Genomic DNA, 12,970 nt, shown 5'->3' on the forward strand with positions numbered 1-12,970 from the left:
CTTGGATAGACCGTCAAAGCAACGCAGGCATTGGATGGACTTTACATGATTCCGCGGGAAGATATATACTTAAAAGGATCTGCTTCAATAGATCCTACTGATTCAGCTCTAGAAGCCGAAGCTATTGCTTTGAGAGAAGCTCTCCTACATTTGAAGCGATTAAACTATCACAATGTCACTTTTTGTGGAGACTTTTTCTCTCTATTTGGGCACCTAATGGAAGCTGCTAATCATAGGCATAAACCTCTTCTCGGGCCTCTTGAGATTCAAGACTATCTGGATGATATCATAACGTTGGCAAAGAACTCATGTAGTTTCAAGTTCATTGGGAGAAAAACTAATGTTTTAGCAGATGGCTTAGCAAAAACTGCAAGGTTACGTAACTTGCCACTAGTTATCTCTTGGGTTTTTTAAATGTATGAAGTGTTTGTTTGTACCTAAACGATGTATTCTCTGTGTCTCTTTTATGTTTAATGGAAATGGCCGACAAAAAAAAAAAAGACCATCTCCATCCCTCATCACATGAGGATGTCTTCTCACAACTAAAATATTATATGTAAAAATCTTTTTATTATTTTAATGTTTGGATGTCTTTAAATTTAAGACATTATGTCTTAAATGTCTTGGTAAAGACACTTTTGATAAGAGTATCTCCAATTTAAAGACATTTTACATTTATTTATTAATATTTTGTATAATTTCAATTTTTTTTAATATTGTTAAAGACACATTTCTTATAAGAGCAACATTATCAATGAGCTCTTAATTTTGGCTCTTAGGAATATTTTAGTATTAAATTTTGCTTTTATCAAAGTTAAGAACTTGAATAGAAATTCTTAATTTTAGTCTCTTCCAATGGTAGCATTCTAAATGTAACTCTTAAGAATAAATTTAAATTTTGTAAAACGATACATAGTCAACAAAAAAAAAAACAACTCATGGTTATTGGTTGCCATCGATGGAAGATATGAAGACATTGATCACAACCAATTCTCCATAACCGGATTTTCTTGTCTTTAGAAGCTGAAAGAAGCAACTGCAAATCCAAAACACCATAGACATTACCTAGTAACTGCGCTGCTTTATCATCTTTCATTGGTTTATCTACTGAGCAGAGATAATTTATCCTTTGGGCAGCATCCTTTGCAAGAACTCTTTCATTGGCCTTGGTCTTCGCTTGAGACTAATATGATCCCATTATGCCTCCTCCCCATTTCTTCCTGTACTCCTTGTACTTGTCATTGAAGTTGGCCTATACACCAAAACCAGAGACACATTCATAAGAATCTCCAAAAAATATATTTCACAACGATCTACCCTTATATTAAAGACAAGAAGCTTTTACCTTGATAGCCTCTAGGATTTTGCTGAACTCTAGCTTGTCCTCGTTCTTGACAGTGGTCAAACACAAGCAAGCAGCAGTCTTTTGCTGAACAACCTGAAAGTAAGAGACATAAATAAAGAAACATGCTTTATTCCTTTGAGATAATGAGCAGAGAGATAATCATCAGCAGACATAGATCATTAACAAAAAGACTGAGAACATAAGACAAGTATAAGGCAATGCAAAACTGAATTCATGATTTAAATTCACAATTTCCACTCCCTCAGACTTCTCTTCTCAATAGTCCAAAGATTTGATAAATCTCGATCCAAAAAAAAATACCCTTTTGATCTACCAGAAACTACTACTCCAACATCTCCATTCCAAGAACCAAACTCTCTAGAAAACAAACATAATTTCATTTGTAATCTCATACCAAATGGTAGGATTTGCCTAGAACACAGAAGAAACTTAAAAAGCTCTGATTTCTCTAATTTTAAACCCTAATTTTGCTAACATCGACACCACATCAATTAACCTGAATTCAACAAGATATACAAATGAAATCAGAGAGATTTGTACCATGGAAAATTGATTGGAGCATCGTTGAACCAAACTGTCCGATTTGGTGATTCCGATTTGGTGAACCAGAAATCGTCAATGGCCTCCAACGATGGTGTAATGATGATAACGACAGATCAAAGTCTAATTTCCGACGCATATCTCCTCAAAATTCATCGGATCTAGTCGTTTTGGATTGTTTTCGCGTTGGAGGTCGACAAAGAGAGAGACGATGAAAGGAGGAAGGGAAAAAAATTGTTTTGGAGGTGGATGCCGTGGCGACACGTGTCCGCCTCTTAGCTTCTCTTTTGTCTCTTAACTAAGAGACGTTATTAACATAATTCATTATTTATCATTTAATTTAATTCAGATTAAAACTTAAGAATCAGTTAAGAGTCTTGCGATAAGGATGGTCTTCTCTTAAATAGAAACAATTACTAAAGTAAACGGCTTAACCATAAGTCAAGTACGAAGCCCATTAGGCCCAATCGTGATCCTATCACTATTCTGATAAGAGAATCAAACAAACACAAAGATGCTTTAGGGAGTGATTTGGGGTTTAACAGGCACGACGATGTCAAGTCTTATGTTCTTCTGGTCAATGTACAAACAGTTTGTGCTATACCAACTCCAAGACTATTTTGAGAAGTGTTGGAGTTTTGCAAAGAGACTAATGGCCAACCTCGTTGTTAACTTAGTTTGGACTGGTAACTTAGTTTGGACGACCACCAGGCAGTTGAAGATGTGTTCAAGGTGTGAAGCTGAAGTGGTCTTCAAGTGTGAGGAAGAGCGAGAATTAATCTGACTCGAACAAGAGTAAGTACTTGACTCTGAGTTTCCACAATCGGCATAAGAGAGATAATCACAAATATTTATCTAGATGATGTTTCGAAAGAAGGGAAAGAGATTGGGTTAAAGAACAGAGAGAGGAAACTTTAGACTAATAGTTCAAGTCAAGATTATTCCTCTCCAAAAGGAAGATGGAGCAACGTTCCTTTTGATCATCCTGCAACGTTCGAGACTTTGGCTATGGATCCGGAGAAGAAAGAAGGGATTGAGAAGGATTTATTTAGGTTTACTAAAAGAAATTAAAGATTGTTACAAGAAAGTTAGGAAGCCATTGAAGCGCGATTACCGAGAGGGCTAATTTCTTGGATTATTATGTGTATGATCTTGAATTGACCACAATGAAGGATAACTCTAAGTTGAAGCAACTAACAATGGACACAACATGGAAGTCGTCTATTGTTGTGATTGAAGATATTGATTGTTCGATTGGTGATATCATTCACTAATCGTTCATTTCAAATTTCTTTTCAAATTAGGGGTAGGAAAAAATTGAGAGTGTTGTTGAATCGCTAATCTTAATTATCTCATAATTTTTTCTTGATACCATACCCTAATCATGCAACATTGCACCAGCTTATTGAGTATTTATTAATTTTGTTTCCTTATTGGTTGATCGAAGAACCAGAAGAAATAGATTGAATTCTGATCCCTGACTCGGATTGGAGAAGAGAAGGCCAGAGAAAAGGTCAGCAGTTAGAATCCAAGTTCAATTAGATTTGATCATAGTTTTTTTTTCTAATATTTTAATGAAACGACGTCGTTTCGTGGCTCTACGTGGCATCCTAGACAGCAATCTCTACTAGTTCTTTTTGTCAACCATTTTTCCATTAAAAGGAAAATCCAAACTTGGACTTACAAGTGGTGGGTGGAAGCCCAAAATCCCCCAACATTTGCAACTTTAATTAAGCTCAACAGTTATCCTAACGCAATTTAATGATAAGGATCAATCTCTACCGGTTCAACTAACATATTCCGTGAAAACATTAGTTTCGACTATATTTTGATAATTCATATAGTAAATTCCAATTTTAAGTTGTTGTAAATTCAAATTTTGATAATTCGGTATAAATGTGATAAAGTAACATAGTTTGCGGGAGAATATGTCATTTCCCCTCTCAACTCTACAATAGTTTAACATTTAAAATATATCCTTTTTCAAATACATAAATCTCCAAACGTATTTAACTTTTCAACCAAAACTACACAAAAATATTTCATGATTTTGATTCACTAGTTCCTACATCAGATTTTAAGAGATATTATAGGTAAGAGCAGTTCCAATGGTGGTATGTAAGAAGATATCTTAATATTAAAAAATTTTAAAATAATAAAAAAGCATGAGAGATCGTACTGAACCGCATCATATCATATATTTAAACAACATTCCTCAGGAATGACTCTTTTGAATTTTATTAAAAGCTGTTGACAAAAATGACATTAGAGAGAAGAAGAGACATATATCTTTTGAGAGACTTTGGAACCACTAAAACCTCTAAGTAATAATGCTAAGACTAAGAAATTTTATTAATTTATAGTGATATTAATTTATCTATAAATATTAATTTATAGAGAGATTTGTTTTAAATGCTACAAATTTTAAAAATTATGAGATAAAACAGTTTGATCTAAATAAAACTAATGTTTTAGATGTTACAAATTTTGTCGTTTTGTATTGAGAAATTTAATATTTAGAAGAAAAAAATTGACAATAAATAAAGAAAACTATATATAAATTTTATACATAAACTTGAATTTATGTTTAATAATTTTAGTTCCCTATTTTAATAGCTTACTAGATCATGACCCGCACGTACGTGCGGGCTTTCATATTTTAAAATGTTTTTTAACAAAATTTAATTCAATATAGATTATTTTGTTATTTTATGATATATATTTTAGTGTATTAGATCTGGATCTACGTACGTGTAGAAATATTTTTATAGAAATTGTTATATAGATTTTAAAAATATAAAATATTTTGTTGTATTAGTGAACTTCGTAATAATATAAATATTATAAAGTTAGAGTAATGAACAAAAAATTCAGTTGCGTTAATGCATAATCATATTTTAAGATCCGGACTAATTTAGTTGCAAAAGTTAAATGGTGTTACATTTTTATTTTCTTAACTAATCAAAACAGTTCTAACAGTTTGCTTACATATGTTAAATAGGATATGAATTTCGGTTTTAGTTTGAGTTATTTCATGTATATTAGCAAGGCGTAACTATTTTGGAACAGAAAACATATCATGTCTGGTATCTGTCATAAATTCTTTGTCCCATAACCTGTCACGTACACGTAAAATAAAAATATTACGGTCTCATATCTGTCATAAATAGAGTATGTGTAACTGAAAACGTATGTACATGGTTATGTTTAAACAAATTTATTTTATATAGTGCTCATAACCCGAACTCATATCAATTGGGTATTTAGTTGGTTTTTAATATATGTTCCCCTTCCATCTCGTCTCGTAATTTTTATTTCCATTTTATTCCATTAAAAATTATGTTCCAAATTCTTGTTTGCTTACCTTTAAATACCATACAATATTACAATATATACTGTGAGTTTTGCAGATTAATATGTATGTTGTTAAAGTTATAAATATATTTTAACAAATTTATTAATGTTTCTAGCTAAATTTTGCATATTTTTCTTTTCATTGTTTAATCATAATTAATTCGATTTTTTAGACTAAAATTAAAATTTGAGATATATCTATAAAAGGGATATGCTATTGCTGCATAATATTTTTTGAATGCAAAATATATAATTAGTTCACATTATTTCGAAAACTGTGTGCAATATATTATGGATTGGTTTAAGGAAGATCCAGTTGAGAAGAAAAAAAAAAGAAAACACAAAATATTTCGAAATTAATATGTACAATCTATTGTTTAGCTATTTGCGAAACTTGCTCTAAATAAATGCCCAATATCGTTTTTTAGAAATTGCGAAATAGAATTTTGTTTTATATTTCAAAATTTGTGAAAATATTATAACAAAACCGAGTCTTAAATATTTGTATTTAATTTTTTTATGAAATTTCATATTCAATCTTAAAATCCTCCATTGATAAAAAAATTTAAACTATAGTGTTTTTACTTTTGAAATAAAATGGTATTATTTTTCTTTTTATTTTTGATATAGAATAGTTTATTAGTATTGGTTTAGATAAAATTTTAGTTGGATATAATTTTAGTTGGATATCAAATCTTAGTTTTTCAATTCTCATTGGTTAACAACTTTTTAGAAAAAAATTAAATTTTTGTCCATAAATTAATAAGAGAGAGAAAGTGAGTTTAATTTTTTGGAAACAAATAATTACTTTAAAGAATTTTATTATTTTTTATTTAAATATATTATTTTGTGATTACTATTGTATATTTAATGAATTTATTTAAAAACTAAAATCAATGGCATTTTTGTAATACTTTACACTTTATAAGGTTATTTATGTTTGAGTGCTTCCCAATTAATAGTATAGATAATACTATCGAAACAAAAACGATGCATACTTATAAGTTGAAAATCTTACAAAGCATTTTGGCTATTTTTATGACAAATGTGTAGTCGGTGTTATAATACGATACTTTAAAACTTTAAAGGACAACATAACAATTGTTTGTTATAATAAAAACAGTTGATGAGTTCTAGCGAAAACTTCTTTGTTTTTAGAACACTTAAATTATATATATATATATATGTAAAATTTAGATAATTATTAATTTATGATAATATTGACATCCTATTTGTATATAAACATTTCAAAAAAATTATTATTTTATTATCTTATCGAATTTGGTTAATTTTTACACTAACCGACTCGAAACCAATAAAATTTATTATTTTATGTGTTTATTAATTTATTGAATAATAATTTATGGATTTATTGGATTTGATCAACCTTTCTTCCATGTGTCTTTTTATTAGTAGTCAATTTTCTTTTAATATTAAAATATTAGATATTTTAATTTTAAGAAACTCAAAAGAATCTCTCACTAATGAATGTGTTTTATTATTTTTTTTTGTCGGACAACTTCCATTAAATATTGTGGAAAGTACATAAAGCCCAAAAGGGCATATTACACGTGATTACAAACCTTATTAAAACCCAAATTAAGGAAACCCAAATACAAAATTAACACGTATTCAATACGTGTTTGATGAAAACAAATCAAGAGGGCCCACCATATTTCTTCTCGGTTCTTCTTGTTTCTTCTCGTCGCCGTCATAGATCTGAACTCAATCTCTGCTTCTTTCCGCCGGTGACGATAAAAACAACAGATGAATGCTTGAATTCACGGATTAGAACCATCTTTCTACTGATAAAACCTCTGCAATTAAACTGGATTCATCAAAAGACAAAACTCAATCCAACCCCAAGTGAAAGCTCCACCTAAGACCTAGAAGAGAGGTCTTCAATCCTAAACGAAGAGGACATAGCAGTGAAAAAATTACTCCATTTATGAAGAAGTATCATGTTGCTTATTAATCCAACCAAAAGCAAACGCGATTTGAAATTAACTTTCGTAGAAAGAGGAAGAGGGAAAAAACAACAAAATATAAATTCCTACTTAGTCGATAATACAAACAAGCTAAGAGAAAAACAACATCGACTAAGAGGAAATCAAAGATCTGAACAAAGTCGGAAAACAAAAAACAAAAAACACAGAAGCTTCCGGTAAACCGGAAATCGTCAATCTCTCTCTGAAGGATGAACAATGTGATAAGAGAGAGAAGGCGTCCTTAAAAAAGACAAACCATAAAAGAATGTGCCTTTTTTTTGTCGGCCAACGATTTCATTAAAAACCCAGAGGGCTGGTACAGAAGGCACGATAACAGGATACAAGCGAGAACGGCCCAAACTAATTCAAAGATGAAAATAACAATAAACATAATTAGCCCATATGAATTAGCTATTGACACGTGTATAATACGTGGTCTTCTTAGCCCACGCGTCGAAAATCAACGCCACCGTCAAGTCTCGCCGGAGATCTCCATAATTCCGATTAGCCACCGCCAATCAGTCATGGATCGATTTGTATCCACCTTCCTTCTGCCGATCTTCAATCCAACCTAAACATAGAGAACGATACAGAGAAGATTAGCATTACCCCGGCGCAAGGATGACACGCATAAAAGAATGTGCTTTAAGTTTTCAAATGCGAATTTTATGGATTTTGGGGTTGGTCATTTCACTCTCTATTTTGCAAATTAAATAGAGCCGGTCGGCTCGAACCAATCCAAAAATAATCGTTGTCGGTTCGAACAAATCAAAAGAACCGTCTAGTCTATGAGGAAAGTTGCGAACCAGAAGTAGCAGGTCGGTCATAAACAGATGGCCTGATTTTTCTCCTCTTCAGTTCTCGCTACGTCCACGACGCAACTAAACTTGGTACTCTTCTTTCTCTTTTCAAGCCCTAAATTATCTGAAACCCTAAACTTTCGATTTGAATCTTTCGTTTCCGATTTCTTGAAAATTTCTAGATTTCATTTGAATTGGTGCTTCGAAAGCTTCAAATTTTACAACTTTTACATAACCTTCAATTGCAGTTTTCTTACATCGATGAAACCCAAATCATATTGTTGTTAGATCAGATTGAATATCAAACCAAGATGGTGAATCTGTTCTTGTCTGAACCAAAGAGGAACGATGTTGCCTACAACAGTAGCAACAACATCAATGTGATTTTGCCTCTGTTGAACAAATTAGGCTCTCAAATTCAATCGTTGGTCACTCATGGAGCTCGATCAGAAGCTAGACTTTGGCTTTGTAGTGCTCTTTCTACTATTTCTATATCTCCTAGGAAGCAACTTAGTATTTTCATGAAGTTATTGAGATCAAAACCCAGAAAGATGCAGTTTTTATCTCAGTTTCTGACAATGATGTTCGAAAAGAGACCGAGGAAACTTGGATCTTTGTTAGCTAAAAGAAGTTATATACTTGAGAAGTTCTTTGAAGGTAAAGAGTCTTGGTTAAATTTACCTCACATTGTTTGTTTACATTATCTTGTGATTGTGTTTGATGTAGAGTTTTTGATGTTTGTAGGGAATACGAAGCGTATACTAGAGTGGTTCTCTGAGTTTGCTTATGATGGTGGGTCTGATCACAAACGAGGTGCAAAAGCATTGGCGCAGTTTGCGTTTGCGAATCGGGATATTTGTTGGGAAGAGCTCGAGTGGCGAGGTAAACACGGGCAATCGCCTGCGGTTGTTGCTACAAAGCCTCATTATCTTCTTGATTTGGATGTGCAACGAACCATTGAAAATTTTCTCGACAATGTTCCTGAATTCTGGTCTTCCAATGAGTTTGCTGAGTCGCTTAAAGATGGACAGATTTTGTTTCTTGACACGAAATTCTTTATAGATCTCTTTATTGGTTTCATGTATGAAGAAGATATGGATGATGTTTGGGATGTTGTTGAGGAGTTTCTTAGGGAGGAGTCTTTCTCTTCGTTAACACAGCATCTCCTTATCACTCTTGAAGAACGTGACTTGTGTCGATTTCTTGAATTGCTTGGCAACTATTTCGAGCCAAGTATTAAATCTTGGGATAGTGGTGACTCGTCTTGCTGGCTCGGGGTTGTTCTTTCAAGATATGTTGACACAGAATCTATCGACGAGCTGCTGCTGCTGAATTCTATTATCAACCAAGGTCGTCAGCTGCTGCGGCTTGTACGTGATGAAAACGGGAATGATGAGGGAGAAATGTTGAAAGAAACCATGGCAGAGATCTGCAGAGGTTTGGAAAACGGCAATAGCTTTTCTCTAATTCTGAGAGAGCTTTCGAAGATGAAACACATAGAGGTGATAAAATTACTCGGGTTACTTTCTTGGACTATTCACTTCAGATTATCAGAGGAGTGTCAGACTCCAGATTCATGGGAGCTTCTATTTAGAGAAAACGGGATTGAGTTCCGCAGCTCTGGTGACCACTCGTTGCTAAGCCATAATGGATTCTCTGAAGAAAGTGAATCTGACTCAGATAGTAGAAGCCATGTTTCTAAAAAGAGGCACAAGAGGGAGAAGAAGAAAAGAAAGATGAAGAAGAAGATGAGGGCTTTTGATGATGATGATGATGACGATGATCTCGGTGATGATGAGCTTTTAGGTCTGCGTCAAATAAGTCGAAGTTGGTTGCTATCTACTGATGGGTTTTCTGCAACATGGACCAGTGTGAGTTTCCTATTCTTCTTTATTTGTGTTTCGTATAGTAGATGTGTTTCTTATTTGTGTTGTTTATCATGTGAGATGGTTTTTTCAGGTGGATTTACCGGAGTACATCGCAAGGTATTGTTTGTCCACATGGATGAAGTGGTTACTAGCTAGACAAAAATGATTCACACACAAGTCAAATGACATAATAGTAAGGTAGTAATAGTTACTTACAACCTTAACCTGTGCGGTCTACATGCATTTAAGTTTAGTCTCTTCGTTTTCCTCTAGAAAGGTTGGGACTTTCATGGTAACAAATATTAATGCCTCGTTAATCTAAAAGTTTGAGACAGCTATCATCATCATACTCTTTGTATTCCTCTCTAAAGGTTGCGACTTTTGCAGTTCCCTTTCATGTCTATATAATAAAGACACGTATGTTCAGAATTAGTATGATTTATCACTTACCCTCATTGTTTTAGAGATGTCTTCGTCCATTGTTAAAATTGGAATAGATAGCATCAAAACAACGGTAACTGAAAAAGAGAGCGATAGCAACCGTCTTGTGAAGACATTCTTGTCCAACAAAAACAACAGGAAGAAGATAATTGGTCTTGACACCGAACACGTGCAAAAGGGAAGAAATCTAAATAAGACTGTCTTGTTGCAGCTCTGTGATGGAGACAATTGTCTAATAGTACAACTTCCCAATGAAGGTGAAGGTGAAGGTGATCTCTTTTCAATTTTCTCAACCTACCCGAGTTTGCATTTGTAGGCATTGGCATAAACAAGACTATGATTTAGGCTTGAGAGTGAGTTTGGTTTGACCTGCAAGAATGTTGTTGAGATTGGACCCGCCACATGGAAGCTGACCAATATGACGGCCGATGTGAAATTTAGGCTCAGTACTATTGTTTCGACTGAGAGACCAACAAATGCCGTACTTGACGACTGGGAAAAATTTGTTCTCAATAAGAACCAGATAAAGCTTGCAGCCTCCAATGCATACTTTGCTTTTGGCATTGGGAACATTCTGTTGGATGTGTTTGGATTTTAAGTTTATCAATCTAGATTTCTGTTTGTCTTTCTTTCTTCTTATGTTCGTCAGTCTTTTGTTGTAGTTTGCATTTCAACCGGCTACAGACCACAAAAATGTAATATTTGGTTCTTCAGTCTTTTGTTCTTGTTCTCTCTGTTAGGCCACAGTGTGATATTTAGAAAGTTTTGGGGTTTAATTAGACGGCCACAATAAGCGTTCAACTAGTTAGGGTTTGATTGTAGCCACCGTCAACTTTTAGGTCAAGGTATAATAAAATACTCGGAAACATTTGGATCCTATTACAAATAATTCGGTTTACACCACGTGAGGTCGTGAGCTATTGAACTGGGCCTGATAATTACAAGTTGATTAGGGCCTATTAGCCCATATAACGAACTCTTGAGCCGCTGCTGCAAGGGGGCTGAAGGATGAATATTATGTGTTAAAGGCTTAAAGCAATGAAATAGCTTTTGAGAGACGAGGTATGAAATTGAAATTGAAACTGATTCAGTCATCATCATTCTATGTAAAGTGGCTGGATTAGTTTCCAATTTGTGACTTTGTGACCAATAAAACCCAAATTTTGAAGATTAGAGTTTGGGCTCAGAACCCAAAAGAAATGAGCCTCTTTGCATTGATTTTCTTTGATAGTGGAAATTTTATTGAATAAAATGCCAAAATAGTAGTAGTACTGTACAATTATTTGATGTTTTCCATGAAAAAGAAATAAAGACCATGTATTGGAGAGAAGAGAACATAATGTTGCAGTGAAAAAAGACCAGATTTCGCTTAAGACCCTCTTTTTACTCTAGTGTCTTTCACTGGGGTTAAAATAGAGATTTGACCGGAGCAAAACACTCTCCCTTTAGTTGTTTCGAGCCAGTTTATTACTCAAGACCTCACTTTCGTTACTTTCTCTTCATTGACGGCTAGGGTTCTAAGTGATTTCTCCTGCTTTGAAAAATTCTGGGTTATTTTCTTTGATTTAAGTCTTTTTCTTCCGATTATTCTTTGCTGGGTCTTCTGATTTACAAAGGGTGAACGGTACAGAGGTCTTTGTTTGGGTTTTTTTGAAGAACAGATCTATCGATTCTCTTCTTCTGCTAGTGAAGAGATGTCTTCAGCTATGGATAAGGCATTGATGGCGATGTCTCTGGAGGAAGTTGATGTTCCCTTTGACATGCCAGACCTTCCGGAGTACTCGTCTTGCGAAAGAAATGTTCTAAGTCTTGTGGGTCGTACTCTCAATCCCGAGTGTCAACCGATGGATCATCTCATTCGGAGCATGCCTCGCAAATGGCAAAAAATAGGCAGAGTTAGAGGAGTAGCTCTCTCTAAGGAAAGATTCCAATTTTTCTTCAACTCCGAGCATGATTTGGTTGAAGTTCTTGAGAAAGGTGTTCACACTTTCAATGAGTGGACCATTGTGGTGGATAGATGGTTTGAGTTTCCACCTGATAACTACTTACAGTTTACTCCGATGTGGATTCAGCTGTGGAATCTACCGATTAACTTTTATACGGAGAAGGCTCTCACTCTCCTTGGTGAACAGATTGGGCAAGTCAAAGAAGTTGCTTTTGATACCAATAAGCCCCAGCTACAAGATTTTATCAGAGTTAAGATCATTTTTGATGTCTCTAGACCGCTCAGAAGATCCAAAGTGGTTAACCTTCCCAAAGGTGGTACAGCTACGGTTTTCTATGAGTATGAAAGGGTACAAAAAAGATGTTTTGAATGTCAGAGAATGACTCACGACAAAGACCACTGTCCTCTACTCATCAAGAAAAATCAAGATGTTGCTGATGCTAGGCGTGCTGGTAATCCAATTCCAAAGCCAAAACCAGCTCCGGTTCTGTCTGAATCTGATCCTTTGTTTGGGGTCTTAAAAGAGAATCAGGTTGGAATCGATCCGTCTTCAGGGAGGCCTAGGATTGCGCCTGAGGTTTTGGAAGGAATGAGGCAGTACTTAAGAGTCTCCAGTGATGAAGAAAGACTCATGCGAATTGATAAGGTTAAAATTTCTGTGGGTGAAG

At 34.2% G+C, this 12,970-nt stretch overlaps 2 protein-coding genes across 3 annotated transcripts; both read left to right on the top strand.

The window, feature by feature from the left end:
* Positions 1 to 7,723: 7,723 nt before the first annotated feature.
* LOC9301703 lies at positions 7,724 to 11,074 on the top strand. Of its 2 annotated transcripts, XM_002863843.2 has the most exons (5): positions 7,724 to 8,138; positions 8,297 to 8,705; positions 8,793 to 9,919; positions 10,008 to 10,114; positions 10,381 to 11,074. In XM_002863843.2, the coding sequence occupies exons 2-4, from the start codon at positions 8,360 to 8,362 to the stop codon at positions 10,080 to 10,082; spliced, it is 1,548 nt and encodes a 515-aa protein (XP_002863889.1). In that variant the 5' UTR covers positions 7,724 to 8,138; positions 8,297 to 8,359; the 3' UTR covers positions 10,083 to 10,114; positions 10,381 to 11,074. The 2 variants fall into 2 exon arrangements, with proteins under 2 accessions (XP_002863889.1, XP_020871698.1); XM_021016039.1 differs by lacking the exon at positions 10,381 to 11,074 and having other exon boundaries at positions 10,008 to 10,348.
* LOC9299966 lies at positions 10,382 to 11,074 on the top strand. The gene is given in 3 exon segments (XM_021016041.1): positions 10,382 to 10,629; positions 10,632 to 10,699; positions 10,701 to 11,074. Coding segments are annotated over 3 exon segments (570 nt in total). The 5' UTR covers position 10,382; the 3' UTR covers positions 10,956 to 11,074.
* Positions 11,075 to 12,970: the final 1,896 nt, after the last annotated feature.

Source organism: Arabidopsis lyrata (assembly GCF_000004255.2).
Source record: "Arabidopsis lyrata subsp. lyrata unplaced genomic scaffold ARALYscaffold_8, whole genome shotgun sequence".
Classification (NCBI taxonomy): domain Eukaryota; kingdom Viridiplantae; phylum Streptophyta; class Magnoliopsida; order Brassicales; family Brassicaceae; genus Arabidopsis; species Arabidopsis lyrata.

Excerpts from the sequence above, each read along its gene's own strand:
- LOC9301703 (XM_002863843.2), top strand. The coding sequence starts at position 8,360 with ATGGTGAATCTGTTCTTGTCTGAACCAAAGAGGAACGATGTTGCCTAC. Across the intron at positions 8,706-8,792 it reads ACTTGAGAAGTTCTTTGAAG|GGAATACGAAGCGTATACTA; the intron begins GTAAAGAGTCTT and ends TGATGTTTGTAG. Across the intron at positions 9,920-10,007 it reads TTTCTGCAACATGGACCAGT|GTGGATTTACCGGAGTACAT; the intron begins GTGAGTTTCCTA and ends TGGTTTTTTCAG.